Raw genomic sequence first — 24096 nt, forward strand, 5'->3', positions numbered from 1 at the left:
TCCAAAATAAAAATCCTTTATTGATACAAACCACAACTGATGGACATCGGTACACATTATTCAGAAAAATAATGGGGGGACAAAAAATAAAAAATAAAAACCCCACCCCCCCAATAACTCATTGAGCAAACTAAAAATCATTCAATTGCCAGTCACCTACATTCAAGAAATCACTGGCTGAAAACCGCTAAATAAAATAAATTCAAACATTAAAAATAAGCATTAAAATTACAAGCAAAATTAAAGAAAAACTATACATTGTTTGGTAATGAGGCAAGTAGGTCATTGTTTTCAGTAACGTCGGGCTAGGCCAAAGATGATCCTAACACAAGCACAGGTGCGTTGTAATAGTGACACAGGAACCGTCACAGGTAAAGGCAGAGACCAAAACCTACTTTAGTTAAAACTTAGAAGTTAAGATGAAACAACCTGACTAACCATCCATTGGAGAGCAGTGAAAATGACCGGTCTCACATCAAAATGCGATTCAATCACTTCAGCAAACCTCCACAACGAGCAGCTTATGAACTGGAGATAAAATTTTTGGAGAAAACAGGGATCTCAACAGTGTTAACCAAACGAACAGGTAACAATATGCTTATCGGCCCAGCAGACAGGGAGCCCGTTTTGCGAAAGGGACTTTTATTTTTTAATATCAATGGGTCAGCAATGCATTGCTCAAAGGGGGGGGGGGTGCAAGGAAAACTCCATACAAAAGAATAAACACTGTTACCTAATCATCTTTTTTACACATCCAAACAGAAATTGTGCAGCTGAAATATGAAAATTAGCTTTTTTTTTCCTCTGAGAGGACCTTGACTTAGAAGGGAGCCGTTTCTGCTTTGGGAAAAAGCTTGAGAGAGGGATGGAGGACGAGGGGTTCTGGGAAGTGGAGTTTCAGTCTATCTGTACTGGTAGTTCATGCTGGGCTCCCCCCTCCCATAACCCACAGGACTGCCAAAGGAACCCTGGTTTCCCCCATAGCTTGGGTTGGCGCCACCTGGCACATTGAAGTTCGCCTGGTTGTTGTAACCTATGAACACAGACCAAAAAGAAAGAAAGAAAGAAAGAGGCACAGTTCTTAATGCAGCTTCGTATCACACTACCAGCATCCTTCCATTTCAAATGCAACTCACATATCCTGTATCCTGAAGGTCTTCGACTGACTGAACGTGCACTACTAACAGGCAAGGACAGAGTAAACACCAAGTGTGTCACAGAGGCGCTGACTTTGGTAGCTGCTATCCTCCCCCCCCCCCTGGTCTGGACATGACTCATATATGCTGTTGCTACAGTAACCAAAGAACGAATTATAAGCACACTCAATCCACTGCACCGGAGGCACAGCAAAGACTCTACTGCGCCCCACTGTCCGACACCGCGCCCCAAGATGACCAGCAGGCATGTCACCCCGTTTCATGAATAAGCCCTTCCAGTTCTCAGGAAAGCTGTCCACGTCAGGGCAGCACTATCTGTGATTACATCAGGCATGAGCTGCCATTCCAAGCCCTGTGTGAGCACACTGAAGATAGGGGGCTGGTAAGCGCACACACACACACACACACACACAGTCATTCCAAGCCCTGTGTGAGCACACTGAAGATAGGGGGCTGGTAAGCGCACGCACACACACACACACACATACACAGTCATTCCAAGCCCTGTGTGAGCACACTGAAGATAGGGGGCTGGTAAGCACACACACACACACACACACATACACAGTCATTCCAAGCCCTGTGTGAGCACACTGAAGATAGGGGGCTGGTAAGCGCGCACACACACACACACACACACACACACACACAGTCATTCCAAGCCCTGTGTGAGCACACTGAAGACAGGGCGCTGGTAAGCGCACACACACACGCACACGCCAAACATGGCGTCTTTCTTCACAGGCCCTTGGCGCTCACCTTCATAGCTGTACTCCTGGCTGCCCCCGCCCCCTGTCACCTGACTGGGATAGGCGGTGCTGTAGCTGGAGTAGCCGCCGCCGCCGCCTCCTCCCTGGTTCTGGCTGAAGTTCTTCTTGCCCGGCCCGTAGCCCTGGCCGTACTGGCTGTAGGAGCCTTGCCCCGGAGGGGGCGTGGCCTGGTAGCCTCCCGGCGCCCCGCCCGCCGACGCCGGGGGGGCGGCGAACGGCGGCTTCCCGCCCTGGTGCAGGGGGGGCTTCTTGCCGGGCGGCTTCGGGACGGCGGGCGGAGGGGCGGAGTACGCGCCGTCGTTCTGGTAGAAGCCGCCATAGCCCCCGGCGCCGGCACCGGCGCCCCCGCCCGCAGGCCCGCCGGCCGGGCCCATGGCACAGCCGCCCGCAGCCCCGACGCCCTCGCCGGCCCCACCGTTGTTGTAGTAGTTATCTAGGAACGAAGGGCAAGGCATAAGAGTGCTGAGAAAGAAAAAAAAAAAACCGGTATGCATGATGTCACTCCAAGGGAACTACCTCATTATTATTAATGAGTGACGGGAGTTCTAGAACACTGGCGGAGAATTTTGAAAAAATGTTCCAAAAAACCTACTCTTCAAAGGGTCGAACGATTTCACATAAAAACCGAGAGGAACACAGCAGGAACAATCCCATTTATGTGCATTCAGTTCTTCATGCGTTGGGATACTTGTGCATTTTAAAGACATACACTACAATGTCGTTTCTGTCCCTTGCCAAGGGACAAAACATTTATTTTTATTTTTTTAAAAGAAAATCTCTTCATGGACCTTTTTTTAAAAAATACAAACAACACACATGGTTCTAGAATGAAAATAAAAAAACGACAGTGTCGTGCAAGGATCAGCAGCGTCGTTCCGTCTGAAACGCGTCGAGTGGAGGGGGGGGGGGCGGGAGGCGGCACCCAGAGGTGTCAGCACGTCAGCGCACGCGGCTGCTCTGCACATTTCGCACGCTAGCCGTGCTAACGGAGTTCTGCAGCTTCAGTCAAAACAGCGAAGTCTCCTCAACAGTTCAGTCTTTCCGCTCTCTCACGTTCCCTCTCTCACACACAGGTTTGGAGGGTGCATAGGAAGAAACGTAACGCGTCCAATTAATACAATATAATACAAAAAAGTACAAAAACCTGCAGTCAGGATTCTTATTAACACTGATAATCAGAGCGATTATTAAAAATTGAGCAACACAGTATATGTCATGATCACAGTAAAAGGAACAGAAGTCCACAGTAAAAAGGAAAAAAAAAACAAAATCCGACTCAACGTCTCATCTTAAAGTACTTTTGTTTCGCGGTCCTTCAGAAAATTAAAGCTTTTTCCACGTCCAGAGCACGATCAGCGTTGTTTGCAGGCCAGCGGCGTTGTTTTGGGAGGGGGGGGTCCACCCAGCAGCAGTGCTGTTCTGTAGAAGGAAGCCCCACTGTGGCTTCTACAGCTTGGGGGGTCTGTTTGGGACGACTGCCCCAGGTCTTTCCACTATATATTTTTTTTAAAAAGGATTTATTTAAGGGACCAGCAGGCTGTTCTACGATGCAAAATCGTGGTAGCCATAGCAGTCTGAGACAAAGTCACCTAGAGTGAGACAGAGCAGAGAAGAAGAAAAAAAAAATAAAATTAGACTCTGATTTTCGTGCCCCTGAGAAAGGCAGGTGCTGCCATTGTTGGTGCTGGATTCTGCGTGTGTCGTTTTTAAAAATTTATTTTTTTAGATTTCTCTGCTCCTGTCACCCTCTAGATGAGCTTTTCCTCAGAACATGCTGCTGTGCCTTTTGCCGATTTTGGGGGGTGGGGGGATGGGGGGGGGGGGACTCAATAACTGATGGATTGAGTCCTGCGGCTTACCAAAGCAGAGAAATGTAAAAGTGTTACAGCGTCACCAGGAAGGACAGTACCCACTACCACTCTCAAATATTGCCCTCTGAAGTCAGGAGGGGCAAGAGCTACTCCCAAATTACATCTACCACCATTTAGTCTTACTCTACACATTTAGTCTTACTCTACATCACCAGCGACTCCCCATATTCAGCACATTGTGTATTACAGTAGCACACAAGTGTAGAGAGTATGTCCCTCTGCGGCCCTCAGTAATGCTCGGTATGTGCGTTAGCTTCATCCGGGACAGCGCGCCACGCGTCTCAGGTGAAGCACTGACACACCGGGGCTCTGGGGCTGTGGAACACACACAGCCGCACCTGCAGGGCGGACATGGAGCCGCGACACACGTCTGTAGATGAGGCTGTGTGCATTCAGCACTGTAGCAGTGCTGCAGCGGTAATGGCGCACTGTCCCCTCCCAACAGCCACTCTTCTCTAGCCTGTCAGACAGTGTAAAAGCCTGAGAGGCGGGGAGGGGAAGGACAGAGGGAGAAGAGAACAGGTACTCACTGTATCCAGAGTTCCCACTGTTCCCGTAGCCATAGCTTCCGTAGCCTCCTGCAGAAGAAGATAATGCGCAATCTTAGCTGTGGTAAGCTCACGACGTTCTAATGGTAACGGTAAACGGACTGCATTTATATAGCGCTTTTATCCAAAGCACTTTACAATTGATGCCTCTCATTCACCCATTCACACACACACCAGTGGTGAAAGGCTGCCATGTAAGGTACCAATCAGCTCGTTGGGAGCAATTAAGGGTTAGGTGTCTTGCTCAGCGACACGCCCAGGGCAGGGGATCGAACCGGCAACCCTCCGACTGCCAGACAAACGCTCTTACCTCCTGAGCTATGTCGCCCTATTAACAGTAACACTGTGTGCAGACTTTCTCTGTCTGTGGCTCTTGGCAAACGTCATTTGTCTGTTTCGTAGGTGACAAACGTCATTTGTCTGTTTCGTAGGTGACTTAGGTGCATTAACTGTCTTTACTGCTTGTATTTTTTCCATAGACTGCATTGTTGCCGTTCTCGTTGTTAGTGTTAATCAGTTTAACCTTCAGGGTCCAAGTTGAACTATGCGGTTGTTCCCTGCACTTGGACCGGTACTTCTCTCTAGGGGTTTCGTCATACTTGTTCCTGGTTATGGTTATACACTTTGTTGTACGTCGCTCTGGATAAGAGCGTCTGCCAAATGCCTGTAATGTAATGTAATGTCATCACAAACCTTGGTTATATCCGCCGGCATTGTTGAACCCTCTGCCTCTCCCCCGGCCACGCCCCCCTCTCCCTCGGCCCCTAGGATTGGACGAGGGATCCGCCGGAGCGCCGCCCATCATGCCAAAGCCGGGGTTGTGCTGCCGGGACGGACGGACAGAGAGACAGACAGAGTTACCGTAGCCATGGCTACAGTGACACAGCCGGGTTCACAACGCAGCAGGTTACAGGACTAGCGAAGGACGGAGGGAGACGTGCCGATACCATCGGGGGGAGCTTCTTCTTCTTGGCCGCCTCCGGGGTGGAGCCCTCGGGGAAGAGCCTCTCCAGGGCGGCCAGGGCGGCGTACGCCTTGGCCACCTTCTTATTGGAGCCGGTGCCCTGGAACTTCTGCCCATCGATCTCCACCTGAGAGAGGAGGACGAGCAGCCGTCAGCACTGATCAGACGGCTGACAACGAACCGAGAACGCCACCGCTGTCTGAGCAACTGCTTTTATGCCTACTGTGCATTCATTACATTACATTTATTTAGCAGATGCTTTAATCCAGAGCTTTTATCCAGCTGAACACTTATATACAGAAGTGCATATCACCGTCATTGGACAAACGCATTCACTGCAAAAGGAGAACCGTCCGTCAGCTCAAACTTAGAGATTAACTTATGGTCGTGATTAAAGACCGCACAACTGATTCTGTAACTGTTACAAATACAGCCCACTAGAGGGCGACATTTGCCAGGCTTTCCTGTACCCAGGCATGTACAAGTGATTAGACTGAACAGCTGAAGCATTGCTAGCATTTTTACAGCGCCAGTGATTACACGGGGACACACAAGCTATAAGGGTCTACGTTAGCTCACTTTTAACACAAATAGCATCCTGCGGTTGCTGGCAAAAACAACTGGAAAGCAGAGATTAACCTTCCTGTCGACATGGCGTGTGACAACAGCATGGAATACAGTAAATCCCTCAGCCTTAAACCCAGCTGACCTGTGATTCAAAAGAAAACCTGCTAAGGCTCCCTTCAGCAGAGTTTTTAGTTTTAATTTTAGTGGGACTCACCTGGCATAACATAAAGAAAGTGAAATAAACCTGAACTAAGGTGATCTGGGTCTTGGTCGTCACTCCAACCCGATTTAAAGTTCACTCAAAACTGGGGCAGCTCACTCAAAAATTAAATAAAGCCGTTTCCACGCACCGTGTTAAACTTTTCAAATGTTAAATTTTTGGCGCTTTGAGGCCACATGAAGTTGGAGCCGTGCGGTTCTATCAGGTTTTACCAGGCTGAGCTGCAGCCAACACCTTGAACAGGCACCTCGTTTCAGCAAAGCTATCCGGATGGACGGATGCTATTCCGGGTAAGCGGAAACACCTCAAGATTAATTTCACGTTTGGGCGAACTGGCCGTTTAAAGTAAGCCGCTTCAGGCTTCTCTGACCTGTGCAGAGCAAACCTGCGTTCTGCTGAAGATCTGCGCAGAGGAAACCTGCGTTCTGCTGCAAACCTGCGCAGAGCAAACCTGCGTTCTGCTGCAGATCTGCGCAGAGGAAACCTGCGTTCTGCTGCAGACCTGCGCAGAGGAAACCTGCGTTCTGCTGAAGACCTGCGCAGAGGAAACCTGCGTTCTGCTGCAGACCTGCGCAGAGGAAACCTGCGTTCTGCTGCAGACCTGCGCAGAGGAAACCTGCGTTCTGCAGCAGACGCGCCGCAGTGCCGGGGGGGCGACGCAGACTCGCCTCCATGACGAAGCGCTTGTCGTGGCTGCCGCCGGTCTCGGAGATGAGCTCGTACTTGAGCCCGCGCCGCTTCTCGTTCAGCTCCATCACCGGGTTCTTCCCGTGCTTGGTGAGGATGGGGCCCTGCTGCCGCGCGTTCTGCAGGGAGGGGGCGACAGAGAGCGGGTCACACAGATCCACCAGACGGAAGGGCCCGTTTCCAACCGGGCGAGCGCCAGGGAGCCCCGACCGCGGGCCCGAAACGGCGGACGCACCTCCGCCAGGTCCGCGGCCTCCGAGTTGGCGGGGCCCGTGGCCGACGGGTCGGCGGCCGCGGCGGGCGTGGCCAGGGGATTGGACTCCGTGTCATTGGTCCCCTCTTCGCCCTTCACCGGGTCGGCGGTCTTCACCTCCACCCCCGTGGGCAGGCCCATGTCCTGCAGGACCTGAGAGAGACGGGGCCGAGGCCGGCGGGTCAGAGGGACAGAGACGCAGCAGCCCTGACGCTCTGTGAGCTACAGCAGGGCGTGCTGGAACTGCAGAGAGCTCCACCAATGCATAGCAGCTTCAGCTCAAGTCTTACTAGAAACGGGTTAGAGCACCAAAGTGGAAACCAGTATTAGGCAGCTTCAACCACATCTAATTAATCCTGGAATGGCTTAAAAAGAGTGACACGTGACTTTCTGACGAGGTACTGACAAGCTGTGCAGAGTAACAGGGTGGTGAGCGAGGGTAATCGCCAGTGTAACTCAGGATGAGTGAAACGAGCCACAGACACTACAGGACAGGCCGAAGGAAGGCTACCGCCAGGCCGCTGTGGAGGCTCACCTTGACGGCCACGTGCAGCTTGGCGGTGCGCTTGGACGGCCCCGAGGCCTCGTAGCTCTTGCCGTCGACCTCCACGGCCATGGTGAAGACGGGCACGTGCACGGGGCCGGTCTGGGACACCAGCCGGTACTGCAGGCCCGGCTTGAGCTGGTTCAGCCGCATCAGCGCGTTCATGGCCTGCGCCGGCTCCGCCTTCTCCTCCGGGGCTGGAGGAGGAACACTCCACGTCAGACTCAGAGCCAATCAGGTTTCAAAGAGGGGGGAAAGAGTTCCTTATGTTTGCCTTTAGTTTGGGGAACATTTCAGAGCCAAGAACAGTACCACAACAAAGTAGTAAGGTTGTTCATTGGTGAGCGTTCTGGCACAAAATGGCTGCCCTGTATCACCCAGTTTCCCCCTTTGCTGTGAAGCACTTGGAAGAACACTGTATACGTACAATCCATTTCCATTTCATTAGTACTGGTGCAAGTTCTGGAAGGATGTCGTACAAACTTCATGAATCTGATTAACATTCAAAGGAACACTGTACCCTGACACAGAAACAACCAAACATTAGATATAGACATGCTACGCTTACCTAAGGTGACTGTAAAATGGAAGCAGGGTGAGCACCCTTTAATAAAGCCCTACGTTGAGGCACACGTACATTTCTTCTGCAGTTTTTTCTTCTTCTTGTTGGGGCTCTTGTCGTCGCCTCCTTCCTCTTCCTCGATAGGCCTCTTCATCGGCGGAGCGTAAGTGGAACTGGGCGGGATCTGGACTGTGACGCAACGAACAAAACACACAAAGGCGTGGGTGTCCTGAACGAGCCTTGCCGTTTTCACCGCCATGGCCCCGCCCCACAAACACACAGCGGTCTTAATCAGAGTGCGGTGAGATGGACACAGTGTTAAAGGGTATGAAAGCACAGGCAGGACTCATCTGAACTGAGCCCAGGCCAGAGTGCGGGGGGGGGGGGGATGGGTGCATACCTGTGTAGTCTATGGGGGTGTCACTCCGGGGCTTCCTGGGCATTTTGGAGGGTAGCGAGTCCATCCCCAGCACTTTGTGCAGCTGCCCAAACGCAGCCAGTCTTAAGGCGTGCTGGGGAGCGTTAAGGAGAAAGAGAAACGGAGGAGGTCCCGGAAGTGCTCAGATACGCCCTGCTTAACACATGCATCTGCGAGTGTGTGTGTGTATATAAAACAAATGCATCTGTGAGTGTGCGTGTGTGTGTGTGTATATAAAACAAATGCATCTGTGAGTGTGCATGTATATAAAACAAATGCATCTGTGAGTGTGCCTGTGTGTGATATAAAACAAATGCATCTGTGAGTGTGCGTGTGTGTGCGTATATAAAACAAATGCATCTGTGAGTGTGCGTGTGTGTGTGTGTATATAAAACAAATGCATCTGTGAGTGTGCATGTATATAAAACAAATGCATCTGTGAGTGTGCGTGTGTGTGCGTATATAAAACAAATGCATCTGTGAGTGTGCGTGTGTGTGTGTGTATATAAAACAAATGCATCTGTGAGTGTGCGTGTGTGTGTGTATATAAACAAATGCATCTGTGAGTGTGCATGTATATAAAACAAATGCATCTGTGAGTGTGCGTGTGTGTGCGTATATAAAACAAATGCATCTGTGAGTGTGCGGGTGTGTGTGTGTATATAAAACAAATGCATCTGTGAGTGTGTGTGGGTGTGTGTGTGTATATAAAACAAATGCATCTGCGAGTGTGCATGTGTGTGTGTGTTTGAGTGTGCATGTTTGTGTGTGTGTTTGTGTGTGCGTGTTTTGCGTGCACATGCGTGTGTGTATACACTAGCGCGTGCACTGAGCAGGCCCAGAGACCAGCCCACCTGTGCGCTCTGTGTGATGTCCTCGCGCTGCTGGCGGTCCAGGTGGCTGATGGCGTCCGTCGTCTCTTTCTCGCACGGGTCAGAGATGCCCGGACCGTCTGGAGAAAACCCAGCGGCGCGCATCTTTACCCCAAACAGCACAATCTCTGCTCTCTACAACAGACCCTTAAAGCTGAGCTCCTCCCCCTCCACTGGACATCCACAGGTCACATTAACACTGGCAGCCATTCTGAACTGTAACAAAGGCACAATCTGCATACAGCACGTGTGCAGCCCTGAAAATTAACAGCGTAAACAATGTTAAGAGGGCATAACTGACCCGTGGGCTACAGAGGGCAAGCAAATGAGCTCAGCAGATATGCTGCTGTAACAGAACCCAAGGGCACATCCACACATTGAGGGTACTGTTTCAGGTGCTCAGCCCTGCAGCACGGTCAGTTCCGTCAGCTAGCTGAGCCCCTGTAATCACAGTAAACTACTCCATCATACGGAACACGAGACGCTATGAGGAAGTAAACAGTCAGCAGAGTCACTGCTATAATTAGTTTATGCACAGCCCTCTGGGCCACATGGGGATTTTCCCAGGCTATAATTGCACTCGTCCTCCTGCGTCCCAGCACCCCCTGCAGCACCTGCATATTTCCATAAAGTAAGAATGCCAATGCACGTTCAGCTACAGTGTGAGCAGCGCTGGATGGTGAACGGGCTTACCAGACATGAGAATTCCAGAAGCCAGGCATTCGAGAACTCTACGGAGAGCTTCCCCCGCTCCCATTGGCCGGTTCCCCGTTCCGATCGCTTTCTCACACAGCAACTCCAACGGCTGCGCCAGGGGAGAGAGAGAAAAATAATATTTTCAACTTTATAAAATAATATTTTCGGGGGTTTTTTAATTTCCGATCTTTCTCTTGGCTCAAAATCCCACATTTAAAAAAAAAAGTTTTAAAATGAATGCATTTGATTGGCCAGTCATACTGGAAGAGCCTTTTCTCGGAAGCGTTTCACCCACGTTCAAACAGGAAAGGAGCCTGAAATTCCCCCCCCCCCGGCGTCTCCCCAGCTCCGACCCACCCATCCGCGCAGGGGGCCCCAGGTGGGGACCCGGGAGCACAGGTCCCTCAGGATGCGGATGACGATGACGCAGGACTTCAGTCCGTTGGCCCGAGCCTGCAGACACAAGCAGGAGGGGGGGTGGGGGTGGAGGGGGGAGGGGGGGAGGAGAGGACCACTTAGCCAGGAATCCTCACAGGCCTTTCAACATGGTCAGCATGGCACTCCCTCCCTGTACTGTTCTCTGCACATGCTCTGCATGACTCCATGAACCAAAAGACAATTCGTCACACACAGAAATTCCTCCTTCACTTAGGGCTTGCTGAGAGATTCTATTGCTATTAGAGGACTGCAGAAATATTTCCTATTTAAATGCAAAAAAAAGTGTCAGGTTATGAAAATAAGCAAAACTTAATTCCAGCCTGGTACACAGACTACGGAGAAGAAAAAAAAAACCTTTCTAATTTTACTCTCAAAATTCTTTTAAGCAGCAATATCCAAAACAAGTACTAGGCCATTTTAACGAGTGTCCCCCCCAAACCCCAGTATGAACGAAAAAAGCTGAACGAGGTGCAATATTCCCTCTGAACACAGAGAAAGTTGCATCAGGTTTCAGACTGCACACTACACATACACACAATAGTGATGAGTACTCAAAGTACTGCAGGGGGGAGAAAGCCTGAAATAATCCACTTCATAACAGTACGTCATTTAGTAAGCCATTTACTGCGGTGATGGGAATAACCTCGTTTTAATGCGAGTGGGTGGCGTGAAGATATTCCACGAAACATGAAGGTTAATGCCAAGATGTCACACTGTAAAAAACAGAGTTCCCTACACCATCGGAAATATTGCACCTGAGGATAGCAAACGTGAGTTAGTGAAACACATACCCCTCTCTGCACCAAATACGAACCTCTTACTAAAATACGCCAGTCAAAACACTCGAAAGCATGTGTATTTATTAAGGAAGGAAAAGAAAGAAAAAAAAACTCACATAAAGCTCCAAATAATAATGGCATAAAAATAGCCGTTTTAGCGAAACACATACGCGGTGTCCTCTAAGGGGGTTTAAACAGGGGACGCAACGGGGGGAGAGAAGAACGCCTGCACTGAGCATTTAAAACAGTCTAACAAGAGCCGTGAGACACTATGAGGGTGGAACACTTCAGAATGCACGAAAAAGAAAGAAAATGGCAGAAATATAATAGAAATAAAGAAATAAATAAAAACTCACTACTTCAAGACGAAATAAAGGCAAAATGCAAACCTGGAACCACTTGGCGTGGCGAAGAGACGCCAAGGCAGTCAGGCATTTCTGCCTGTCCAGAACATCCGGGGGCTCGCTGACTGAGAGCGTGTCTATTGGCGGGTGGAATAAGAAGACAAGGTACAGTTTGACCAAGGGGGGTTTCTGTCACGCGGCCAGGGGGAGGAGGCAGCCTTTCCCAAAAGCACAGGGGCAGGAGGGGGGGGGAGGGAGGGGGGGTCCCCCCGAGACAGAGCGAATGGACCCCCACGGCGCCCGCAGTCGGCTCCCAGCAGCGCTGTGCCTACACATTAGGGCCCCTACTCTTCCTCCTGGTGGTCCGACGCTACGCAGCAGGACTAAAGCAGGCACCTCATAAACACCGTACACGTCCCTGTGTTTGGACAGCCATGTCGTTTAAAGAACAGCAACTGCTATAATACGAACTAAAGAGGACGCACCACCCAGTATAATTAGGCGAGGGTGTGTAAGATGACGTTGTTTTCTAACAGTTACACTACGCAGAATGCACCAGTCGCCGAGTCCCTACAGACTTCATACACCTTACCCCTGTTCAACTCAAAACTGTGCCCTGGCATTCACATCTGCCCAAAGTGAGAACCACCAGCCACTCCTCAGAAAACCTCACGTTTGTGACCAGATGGTGATATACTCATAAATTTAAATTACGCAGAAACATTCAATTATATATTGAATGATGTTCGCCGATTTACTTTTTCCACTTAGAGATGTGGATGTACTAAAGCACTGCTACAGTATTTACATTCGAACGTTAGGAACGGGAATCAACTGACACTGACACTAACAACTGAGGGGGGGCATTTGTCAAAGTATAATCTTCCCTTTCCTAAAAAATGAAAAAGTAGCGGCCCTAACATATATCACCAGCGTGACTCGTTACCACTGCTCTCACATGGGATGTCCACTCCTGCTCATTTTTTTTTTTATGTCTGTCCCAGGACATACAACCGGGTGCATGAGTGTGACCAGGGGGGCACAACCCCTCCCCTTTGCCCCCTTTTGGGTGTACTGCTTTGCCCCTTCCGAGACAGAGAGCGTCCAGTTGGTCAAAGGTCCAGCGTCCCTAAAAAATTGACAAACTAGAAGGCTTGGTAGAGAGAATCAGATTTTGAACCACAGGCAGCAGTGATCAAATGCACAGTCTAGTGTAAAAAAAGGCCCAGTCTACACTGCAGCAAAACTGATGGCTTCACTGGCCCAACCTGGGGCTGTGCTCTCAGCGTGGGGTTTAGATAAGGCCGGGGTCCTTAGAGATATGTGGCTCTACTGCACCCAAAGGGGGGCCCAGCAGCCCATGGTGTTATTTCGGCCACGCTCCCCCAGACCTGTCAAGCCCTGGATTCGGGGGCTTTTCCTGATCCCGACCCCTGACCCCACCCCCGCCCCAGGTTTCGAACACGGCTGTGTCACGTCGACTGTGATTGGGTGAGTTCTCACCCAACCACACAGGGTCAAAAAATGCCCAAGCGTTACCTATAACCCACGCTGTCCTGCTTCACAAAACCGGATCGGAACCCGTAGCCTTACACTGGGGCTATCAACCAGAAGAACACCAATCAAACTCCGCTACTCATTTTTGCTGCAATGCAAACCGTTCATACAACTTCAGTTTTTTTTAAAAAAACACATGCAATCATGTTTCTGTTTGCTCTTTTTCTGTTCTCAGTAAGCCTTCAAAAAATATCAATTTCTTTTTTACGCTATAACACAAGGACTGACAGAACAGCTTTTAAAACCTCGTCGGTACTTTTACTGTGTATTGGGCCATCAAAAAAAAACGCTACCACTAAGTGGAAGACATGTTAAGTCTAAAGAGCTACAAACAGCATGTTTTTTTTTCTTATTTTACAGCAATCTGCCTCCCAGCTCTGTTGAAGGCCCAATAAACAATACGCGTGCGGGCGGGCCTGTCCTGGGGGAGGAGGCCCTGGGTTTAGGCTGAGCCCCGGGGGGGGGAGAGCCCACCTCCGGCAGCCTGCCGCTCCACTTCCTCCCGCACCGCCGGGGACGTCAGGTGGATGGTGAGGGTCAGCACGGGCTCCTTGGCGCTCTTGATCACGATGGTGGCGTCCCGGATGCACTGGATGACCTCGTACTTCTCCTCGGTGATGGTCTGTGGAGGCGGGGGGGGGGGGGGGGGGGCAGGTTCACCATTTAAACTGGCTTTTAAAAAACTGAACCAAAAGAAACACGTAACACTTTGTTATCTGCACTTTGTTATTGATTGTGTGAATTTTATTGTGTGAAATGGATTAGTGCATACATGTATGATGATGTATTGTCTGTTACATTTCCACACAACTTGTCAAATTTTGTTCCTTATAATGTATGACCCAAATAAACTATATTCATTCATTCATTCAAAAGAGCTATACAAATAAAGCTATTATTATTGCTATTATTATGATTGTTATTATGATGATGATGATTATTATTATGATTATGATTATTATTATTATGATTATTATTATTAATAATAAAACCCTGTCAGTGAGAAGGACACCCAGCCTGTGGGACGCACCGTTAGCTGCACAGACAGGTTCTCGGCCACCTTCTTCAGCAGGGTGATGGTGGGCTTCTCCTTGCAGAGCAGCACCAGCTCCAGGTCCAGATCGCCCTTCAGCAGCAGCCCCTTGGCCACCAGGCCCACCCGCATGACCCCGCGCAGGGTGCGTGTGGCCTGCTCCGAGGGCCTGGGTTCGCTGGGGGGGACGGGACGGGGGGGGACGGCACAGTCAGGAAAGCCTCCATGACATGGGGGAGCAAAAACAGCTCTCCCGCCCGGCAGCCGAAAACTCTGGTGTAAAGCAGCCCCTCTGACAATGCTACGGCGCTAGCCGTTCGTTAGCCGTGCAGCAGTGCTCTCTGTACAAACGGTCAAGTTAACGCAGGAAAAAATACATCACGTCCTATAAACGAAGATATTCCATGGTCCCTTTTTTTTGTTTTGCTTGGGGATTACAACGGGTGATGACCCAGACTTGGACCACAGCAAAATAATTACCACCGTTTCTTTGAGCTGATCGTCTTTCGGTGCCTGACACTGCTACTTACACAACTGTAGCGTTGCAAGAATCAAAGAAGGAACTTAATTTGAAAGAAAAGTCAAAAACGAGAAATCACACTCTAGCTAGATTGCTCAACACGAGCAAATTAAAACAGAAGTTGCTCCTACGGTTTTTAAAATATTATTATTTCATCCCACCGATCTCACCATTTCATCCCGCTTCATTTACAAGTGTCATAATAAAATAATGAACGACATACTTTATGGCGTTATGGTGAGTTTGCACGTTATGGCCAAAAACGCGGATTTTGAAGTGTCCCGCGTCCCAGAGACGCAGAACTCCGCGGGCCAGCGCGCCCCACCGCCCCGGAAACCCGCCCTCACCTCTCCTTCTCCATTTCGGCGTCGGGCGAGTCGCCCTTGGCGCCGCCCTTCTCCTGCTCGTCCAGCCAGTCGGAGACGGCCTTGAGGGCGCGCTCCGTGTGCGAGACCATGTTCTGCACGCCCTCCAGCTCCTCCTGCGTGGGGTACACGGCCGAGTGCTTGGCCATCACGTGGCGGTCGTCGTTCACGAAGATGCGCATCGGGCGCTGGCGGAACGGCGGGGGCTGCCATGGAGGGGGGGGGAGGGAGGAGGAGGAGAGGAGAGAGAGGAGAGGGAGAGGGGAGAGAGGGAGAGGAGGAGGGAGGGAGAGAGGGAGGAGAGGGAGGAGAGGGGAGAGGGAGAGGGAGGGGAGAGAGGGAGAGGGAGAGGAGAGGGAGAGGGAGAGGGAGAGGGAGAGAGGGAGAGGGAGAGGGAGAGGGAGGAGAGAGGGAGGGAGGAGAGAGAGAGAGGGGAAGAGAGAGAGAGAGAGAGAGAGGGAGAGGGAGAGAGGAGAGAGAGAGGAGAGGAGGAGAGGAGAGAGAGAGGGGGAGAGAGAGAGGGAGAGAGAGGGGGAGAGGGATAGAGAGAGGGAGAGGGAGAGAGAGGGAGAGAGGGAGAGGGGAGAGAGAGAGAGAGAGAGAGAGAGAGAGAGAGAGAGAGAGAGAGCGAGAGCGAGAGCGAGGGAGAGGGAGAGGGAGAGAGAGAGAGAGAGAGCACAAGGGATGAGTTCAGTGGAAAGAGGAAACCTGAAACTTACAGTGGCGGCCAAGTCTCATGACCTGCTCTCACTCAGAAACCTGAGAAGCACTGGAACAAATGGAGGACAAAACAGGGTCCTAATCGGCAACTCTGACCTTCCACGGAAAGCTTAATCTCCTATAAAGGTATACAATCCATCAAGAACAAAAAACTCCAGAGGACAAGACAAACAGGGAAGGAGAAAGGAGTGCATTGCCAGAATCTATCTTCTCTTCCAAGACATCTAACCAGCTTGCAGTTGGCCAGCTATGAGCAGAGACATAAACCATTCTGCAGTGGCGGAGGCGTGGGGAGAATTACGAGTGGGTGAGATGGCCTTGTTCAGGCGTGTGCAAGAGTCCGACACACGCATGCCTGTGAAATCAGTACAACACGCGCAACAGTGTACACAGAACAACCGAATCGTCCAGCGAGCTACCACGGAGCGACTGGTCTCTAGCATGGAGCCGAACGGAAAATCCAGAGCTTCAGCACACGTCACATAACAGAACTGCAAGTTAAACAGCAAAATACCCCCATAGAGTCATTATAGCCACCTTATGTCCTACAAAACCTCCTGGGTAATGCTCCATGGGATGCAACCACGGAGTTTCACAGGCACGTGAATTTTTTAAAAACACAGTATGAAATACCACCGATCATACATATTAAATTAACTAAGGACACGAAGGCTGGTGAATCTTATTTTGTTTGCCCAAACCCTTAAAGAACTCATCAAATGCTAGATTTTAGATGCAGTCCCTCTGCAGCTTTAACACGAACAAGGAAAAACACTCAAGGTCTGCAGCACCTCCTACACACAGAAACCCACATACAGAAACAGAGCACACAGAGCATAGCTCTTAGTACAGGGATGGGGAGGGGGGGTGTGAAAGTCCTACCATAGCTCGCTTGGTAGGTCCCTCTAGGGGCTCCTTCCTGGCTGCAATGTGGTGATGGTACCGGCGCAGGTCCTCCTTGTGACACAGGCAGTCGTGTTACCAGTAGCGCGGCTCCTCGTACCTGCGGAGCGTCGAAAGGCTTCAGGAGAAAGTACCAGGACCCAACTGCCATCCTGACAGGCCCCACAGCCACAAATTCCAGAGTACCCCTCAAGCACAATAAAACTACTAGCGTAGCCTCTGCACCTTGCTGAATTCCAGACACCTCTCGGCAGCGCGAGGCCTAGTCTTGGGACAGTACCACCACCAAGGAAACCTGCCTTTCATGAGGCAGCCTGAATGGTTCCTGTAAACCTGCAGTTAGGAGGTTGCTCAGAGGAGGTGGCCTTGCCGTTTGGACTCTAAACACGTTAAAAGGTTGGGCAGTAGAGTAACAGAAGGAAGACTGCTAAACATTTAACAGGAACAACAAGGTTTGGCAACAGCAGTGAGAAGTAACACAGTTATCCCCGCAGAGAAACGACACCCTTGTGCTGCTGTAGCTATTAGCACCCTGTCCACAGAGCCCCTTTATTTAGCAAGGGTAGTTCTACCGCTACGTTAGGGCGTCTAGAAGTTTCCGTCTTCCGCTCGGCTTCTGTGGCAGCGCGACCTGACGCGCACGAGACACAGCCTTCTCCCGACACTTCCTACGACACGACCTACAAACCTGGCAGGGGTATCGAGTGAGAGGGTCGGCATTTCACTCCAGGCCACGTTCATTCATTCACACACACACACACACACACACGCACACGCGCGCGCGCGCTCAAGTGTGGAAGCACACGGCTGAATCTCGGCACCTGCATCCTGGACTTTAGATGATGTGAAATTTGCTCTTTAAAAGAGCTGCATGTGTAATACGAGCAGGCCGCAGCATGCATATGGTGGGAAGGGTCACATAAATATAAAAACAGCCATATTTAGCTTTGCATTAGGTAGCAAATCACACTGGAAAACAGACAATACTGCGGCTCACTTAGCGATCCCTAGATGCTAACAAAATCGACTCAGTGACAGCATGCATGCACTGGTTTCTACAGATTTTTCCCGCCCAAAGCAGTGTCATCCTGCCATCATCAATAGCTGCACAGCTGATTCTGCCACAAATGTTGATAAGCCTGAGGACTGGGACTTAACAATTAGCCTATCAGTTCTAGCAGTAAATTTGGATCAGTGCATTACTGATGATTCAACAGGAAAGAGTGCTGTAGGGGACCAGCTCCCATTATCTGCCAAAGGTAACAGGCTGTTTGGATTATTAGCTTAAATGTGGACTTGCGTATAAAAATATAAACACAGCAAATAAACCTGACTGGCTTTCCAAAACTGCCAGCAGAAAGCTAGCCTTAGAATGACAGGCCTCATCACAGACTCCCGATAGCTTCTCTGCAAACACACGAGCTCAGCTGTGAGCGCCTGTTCAAAGGCCTTCATTGAAATTCACACTGCAGGTCACGCCAGCCGACAGATCAGACGTCTTCTTTAAAAAAATGAAAAGAATCTGATCCCGATCAAACAAAACGACAATCACGCACACAAAAAAAGAATACAATTTCAACACGGTCCACTTCAACAGGCCAGCCAAAAAACACATTTCCAATCTTTTCAATGGGGTTGCACTTGTTGAGGCCAGTTCACAGAACCGAACAGGCAGGACTTGCATTGCAAACGTTCCCGGTCGACTGGTGGTGCCCGACGTTCACAGCACAACAGCCGCTTATCCACCTCCGGCAACCCAAGTCAGAGCAATTCAGGCCGATGGCCCACCTCATCAAGTCAGTTAGCATGTCAGGTTTCATGCTCAAGGCCCTGGAGTGAGAGAGGGCAGGAGAATGAAGGAGTCACTGGGAAGCGTGACACTGCATTCTTGCCGTTTTCCCACATTGCTGAATGCAGGTTAACTGGCTTGTTAAGAACATGATGTGCATACTGCTAAGAGTGAGGGGAAAAAAAAGAAAACCATGCTTGATAATTCCACCTCAGGCGTGCTATCATTCGCAGATCATTCTGCAACTGCCTCTTTCCTGGGTATGAGCTAGCGCTACATTAGAGGCCCAATGGTTCTCCTTCCAGAAGAGACGATGGAAAAGAAAAAAACAAAACATGCAGGCTTCTCAGTCTCGTGCTGAAATAGCTGCCTGGTTACTGTTTATGGTCTCAAGTGGATAAGTAGCTATCGCCACTTAAAATGCAGTGCAGAGAATCAGACCAAGGAAATGATGACTGGCCTAGCTGAAGGGCTCTTTTTACTATATTTTCCTTGCGTTTAACTATGCTAGTTTTGTGGGCGAAGAAGCTGGCCATGCCAGGCACTCATTCCTAATGCCAGGCACTCATTCCAAACCGGCATTGGCACCTGATCCACCCACTTAGCAATATCCCCCCTTTTCTGACTGCAACTTCTGCCCATGCCCCGCAAGCAAATGGTCAGGCTTTCAACCCACATGCATACAAGGCAGGCAAGGAAACTCCAGGTCCGCTTTTTGTCTTGTTTTTGCAAATCTCTTTTAAAGACAGGAATGTTTATCAGTACCCAAAATACTCAACGTGGGTCAAAAAAAAAAGATATGGGAATATCTGGAAATAACCAAAAGGCTGTTTTAAAGGCATACTATACACAATTTTTACCTTGAAAATATAATAGAATAACCACACTAAGGCATGTCCATGATGCACATGCAATCTTGGTCTTTATGCACCTTCGCCAAATTAGTGCACCTTTACCGGTATTTGTTATTCTCAAATTGTTTTCGGGGCATTTTTGGGCGTGGCGCTCTTCTCTGAGTGTGGAGGGGTGGGTGTGGCAACTAAGCCTATGGTTTGGGTTCAGACTTCAGTGAAGCGTCTGTTGTTAGCTAGCTAGCTGCAGCAATGGCAGAGGGGAGGAAGCCCAGATACAGCTAAGCAAAGAGACAAGCCGACAGGGCTCGCTCAAGAACTAGATTTAACTGTGGAATTGCTTTTCCTCCGTGGTGTCAGCAGAAGTTCGTCAAGCGGATGAAAAGTGACGCGGGGTTGGTTGGCCTTCTGTTGGACCTGTAAGTAATGTTACCTCTAGCCATCAAGCTAGCTACGTTAGGTAGCTAGATGGCCAAAGTTGGGTACTCAGGGTGAGTGGGCGGGATTGAAGATGGTGGAGGAGACTTCTTTTATCGGAAGTACCGGACCACATTAAGGCAAAAAAATCCTGCTTAGTATGCCTTCAAGATTTATTCTGAAAGCCTTGGCGTCCCTTCGTCATGCAATATCCCTCTGTCCTGTATAGAAATCTAACATCCAAAATTCAGTTCATCCAGCCCACTTACAAATGGTGTGCTGCCAATTCCATGCTCGTCTACATCATGTGTCACAAAGGACACGCAGACGTCAGTTCACAAAAAAACAAGCAATGTGACAAATTGCTTGAAGGATTTGAACAATGTGTTTTTTGTATTTTGCAAAGGAAGTTCCACGATAAAAAGAAAACAAGCACAGCAACAAAACAGCAACACACAGGGCCTGTTATTAAACCTGCATCAATGGACACTCCTAAAAGACATTGCTCCTTTCTCCCCATTGTCCAAAAACAACCACAAGAAACCCAGTCTCTGCACATTAATTTCCAAGAGCCAATACCATTTTTTTTTTTTTTTTAAGTACTGTCAACATCGAGGTCTGCAGTTTTCTTGCAAAATCTACAATGGGACATCAGAACCTGACAAATTTACAAACAACCCACCCCCCCACACACACACTTGTTGCAGGTCATATCAAGAGAGCCCCATGTTATTTCAAACGCCCCCTTTCCCCAGCAGGTCCTCAAGGATGGGTGCCAGAAAATAGTTTTAATAAATCGCCTCATCTGATCGTTTCCATTGCATAATCCTGTCCAATCCACTCAATGCGCCCAACACACACAAAAAAGGTACTGCCATCTCCCCTACTGACAGCCTCACCAGACTATCTCAGCTTCACTGGCCATGACATTAGAGCAACACCTTCACTTCACATAGGAGCAGGTACTATTACTCAGTAGTCACAAAAGGAAGGAAAATAAAGAGATGGCAGCATCCTTCTATAATAGCCGGCAAGTCAATGAACGCGAAGTCACCAAGGACAAAGTCGATCATCGCGTGTCTGCTCTTATTTCAATGCCATTGATTTTTCTGTAAGTGATGAGGGAATAGGCTAGAGAGCTCACATCTAAACCCTGATAACTAGTGTGTGTGCAGGGTGGGGGTTGAACCAAAAATACATGCAAAAAGCAAGCTGCTTTAGAACAACCCCTTGTATACAATCTCTGGTATGAAGGAATAGTCCACTCTGAATTATTATCCTTCATGACAGAACTGCTCGGGGCAACAGCGCAACATGTTTAGTCAACTGGGCTTGTAACTCAAAGGTTATGGGCTCGATTCCCAACTGGGGCTTGGCTGTTATATCCTTGAGCAAGGTGCTTCAGCTGAATTGCTTCAGTGGAAATATACATCTTTATCAATAGAATGGTACATATCCCAAGGATGTATTCTGTAGAACTCGCTTTAGATAACGGCATCTGCCAAATGCTGGATGTAACACACATGCGAGCTGTTATTCAATGCACGATTACACCACAAGCTATTGTCAGACAGAGAAGCCATCGTGGTTATTTTCCTTTTCTCCACATATAGTCCATTTCCTCAGCCAATTCTGGACCTAGACGCAAGTGCAGATTATACGTTAAGAATGCTGTCGCGATAGGCTGCTACTACGATTAAGGATCACTTTATTAATCCATCACCTGTACAGCGACAAAATCTACTAACACCTACTGACCTTTTTTTAAAGCACAGGCATTTGCCTCGATGGTCGCTTCTGGCTTTTCAGAATGTTTGGCGCTTTCATGTAAAGTCACCACATGATCGTCATGCATGTCTGACAGTCTATAGTCTGATCTCGGCAAAGTAGCGTTCTTACCTTTGTCCTAGATAATACTATTCAATTACTGAAGGCGGACTAAACAATGACTCACCATGTTAAATAACAATCTGATTGTAAGAATTACCCCATTAGCAGTTAAGGTAAAGCACGACCAACCATAACCAGATACATTACAAATACCATTTAATAATAAAATGACGTTTTAGTCGTCCGCATTTTCATACGTAGGATAGGTTTCTAACTTAGTTAACTAACGACAGAACCTCCACCTGCAATGTGCAAAGCAATCTATAATTCGACGTGAGCGTGACCGTTTTTGCATGGATAAAAACATTTGCTGCAAAACATAGCTATGTGCGATCAATGCAATGTTACAACCCGCTCCTCCTCCATTTTAGCTAACCACACACCCCCTTCTGCAAACCCCATCCCCATAAAATCAATGGACATTGTGCTGCATCTAACAGACCGCTAGCTAACGTAGCAACAAACCTATATAGACACGAGAGGCTTTCTAAGGGACCCGGAACAATCGTCGGCACATAGTGAGCTAGCAGTTACGTTAGGTGATGTTACCGGCACATCTAGTGGTTAGCAACGGGCTACTGACAAGCTATCTGGCGACCTAGTGCAGTTCGAAGCCGCCATTTTACCCTCAGAGTCTAGCTAGCTTCTGTGTTCAAATGAATGCTCCATACTCATTTGTGGGATGAATAAAAGCGACTGACACATTTACCCTGGCCACACAAAGCCTTCAAAAAGACCCAAAACAATGACACCAAATGTCGCCGCACTAACGTTCAACAACTACACTTTGGTAACTACCCATTGGTTTGTGTCAGTTAAGATAGTCTAATTTAGTTGACTTGAGCTACGTATCAGCAGCTAGCTAAACGGTTAACCAATCCCAATCCAAACTAGATAGCTAGCCAGTTCAAGTCTGAGCAACGTTAGTCTAGCTACCGTTAACAGTCAAGCTAAATACTGCCCACTACTCTCAAGATAGCTAGCTAGTTCAATGAAAGTTAAATTGGTTAACACTGCAATGGTTACCACTGACATCAAAATATCGAACAGTAATATTAATGTTTAATTAGCTATCTACTCCAACTAGTTGTCGCAAAGACCTAGCGTACTCTTGTCAAACTAGCTAGTCTAGCTACCAATGGGTGCCGCTATTTAGCCACTGATAACATACAATAATGTAAGGATTTCATGTACAAATACCTACGGGGACGCGAACAATACGTGCGACAGCGAACACCGCAAAAGCGTCTATCTAATCGGCCGGCTAAAGTTTCATACGATACCTGTCTTTCTATTCTTTCTGCTTAGCCGACGACCACCTTGCCGCTGCTAAGCACCGAAAGCCTCAAGGCAGGCCCGAGACCAATACAAATCCGCGTCATGAAAGGGCTAACAAGTTGCTAAGCCAGGACGTTCACACGTGATCCACAAAGTAGCCAACCCACAGATGCTAGGCGGGTCATGACGTTCTTCTATTACTTAACGGTGCATGGCCCAGGGGTGAAAATCTGCGCCGTCTAACATGGATGAATGTACGTAGGCTATTTTGTATTTGTTCTAAAATCATACTTTGATAAATTTGTATGCTTTATAATGTTTACCTACAATAGGTGTGGTGTTATGTTTTTTGTGTGAAAAAAGAGCAAATAATAGCTTTATTAGCCTTAATTTGGGGATGAGATCGTTTGAATTCTTAAATCATTCAATTTCATTTATAACATTTACATTCATACGTGCAACATCAGCTACTATTAAAGCATCACTGGGTCTTTTTGTGAAATGCATTAGTTATGCAAACAGACCATATGGAAATGATTGCTCATGATATTGATAAGGAAAAGGATGAAATTATTCATTAACAAAAAAACAATCATCAAACCGATCTCGAGTTTTCAAACTTACCTGCAGAGAACCACACAGCCCTCAGAAAAGTATGTTCCATCTGAATCCTGCACAGGTTTAACCTTGTGCTCCAAGACAAAATATTGGGAAAGGAACAAAAATAACTGGAAGTTCCTTTACAATATTCCTTTAAAATATACAGTACAGAAAGCCTAAAACAGTGAATAATACACAGATTTGCCACAGCATATGAAGTGATTTTGACATTTACTTATTCATCAAATGTTGCAGCACAAACGCCATGCTGCCGCTGATTGTCTAACAATGCATGTTAAATTCAGAATAATAGCCTTTGACCAAACAAAGATAGTATGTGATAAATTAAATAAAACAAGGCAAACATCCCAAACGTTTTCGCTGAATGCCACAATGCCCACAAATAGTATTGTCTAAGATTTTTTTGAGTGTCAGGTTAAGTTTCTTTCCATGGTCAGCGAAACCCAACTGATGCGAAAGGTT

General features: G+C 48.5%; 1 protein-coding gene across 3 annotated transcripts; it reads right to left on the minus strand.

The window, feature by feature from the left end:
• ilf3a (interleukin enhancer binding factor 3a) lies at nucleotides 1-23176 on the minus strand. Of its 3 annotated transcripts, none has more exons than XM_064324064.1 (19): nucleotides 23019-23176; nucleotides 16768-16888; nucleotides 15148-15371; nucleotides 14278-14458; nucleotides 13722-13869; nucleotides 11736-11827; nucleotides 10487-10582; nucleotides 10127-10238; nucleotides 9416-9513; nucleotides 8544-8655; nucleotides 8219-8332; nucleotides 7573-7778; nucleotides 7020-7190; nucleotides 6766-6903; nucleotides 5294-5437; nucleotides 5040-5169; nucleotides 4329-4376; nucleotides 1917-2360; nucleotides 1-1033 (listed from the first exon to the last, which is right to left on the minus strand). In XM_064324064.1, the coding sequence occupies exons 2-19, from the start codon at nucleotides 16768-16770 to the stop codon at nucleotides 903-905; spliced, it is 2592 nt and encodes an 863-aa protein (XP_064180134.1). In that variant the 5' UTR covers nucleotides 16771-16888; nucleotides 23019-23176; the 3' UTR covers nucleotides 1-902. The 3 variants fall into 3 exon arrangements, with proteins under 3 accessions (XP_064180134.1, XP_064180135.1, XP_064180136.1); XM_064324065.1 differs by lacking the exon at nucleotides 23019-23176 and adding an exon at nucleotides 17014-17702; XM_064324066.1 differs by lacking the exons at nucleotides 1-1033; nucleotides 1917-2360 and adding an exon at nucleotides 2646-3516.
• Between the last annotated feature and the right edge of the window lie 920 nt (nucleotides 23177-24096).

The sequence above is a fragment of the Anguilla rostrata genome, chromosome 2 (genome assembly GCF_018555375.3).
Source record: "Anguilla rostrata isolate EN2019 chromosome 2, ASM1855537v3, whole genome shotgun sequence".
NCBI classification, from domain to species: Eukaryota; Metazoa; Chordata; class Actinopteri; order Anguilliformes; family Anguillidae; genus Anguilla; species Anguilla rostrata.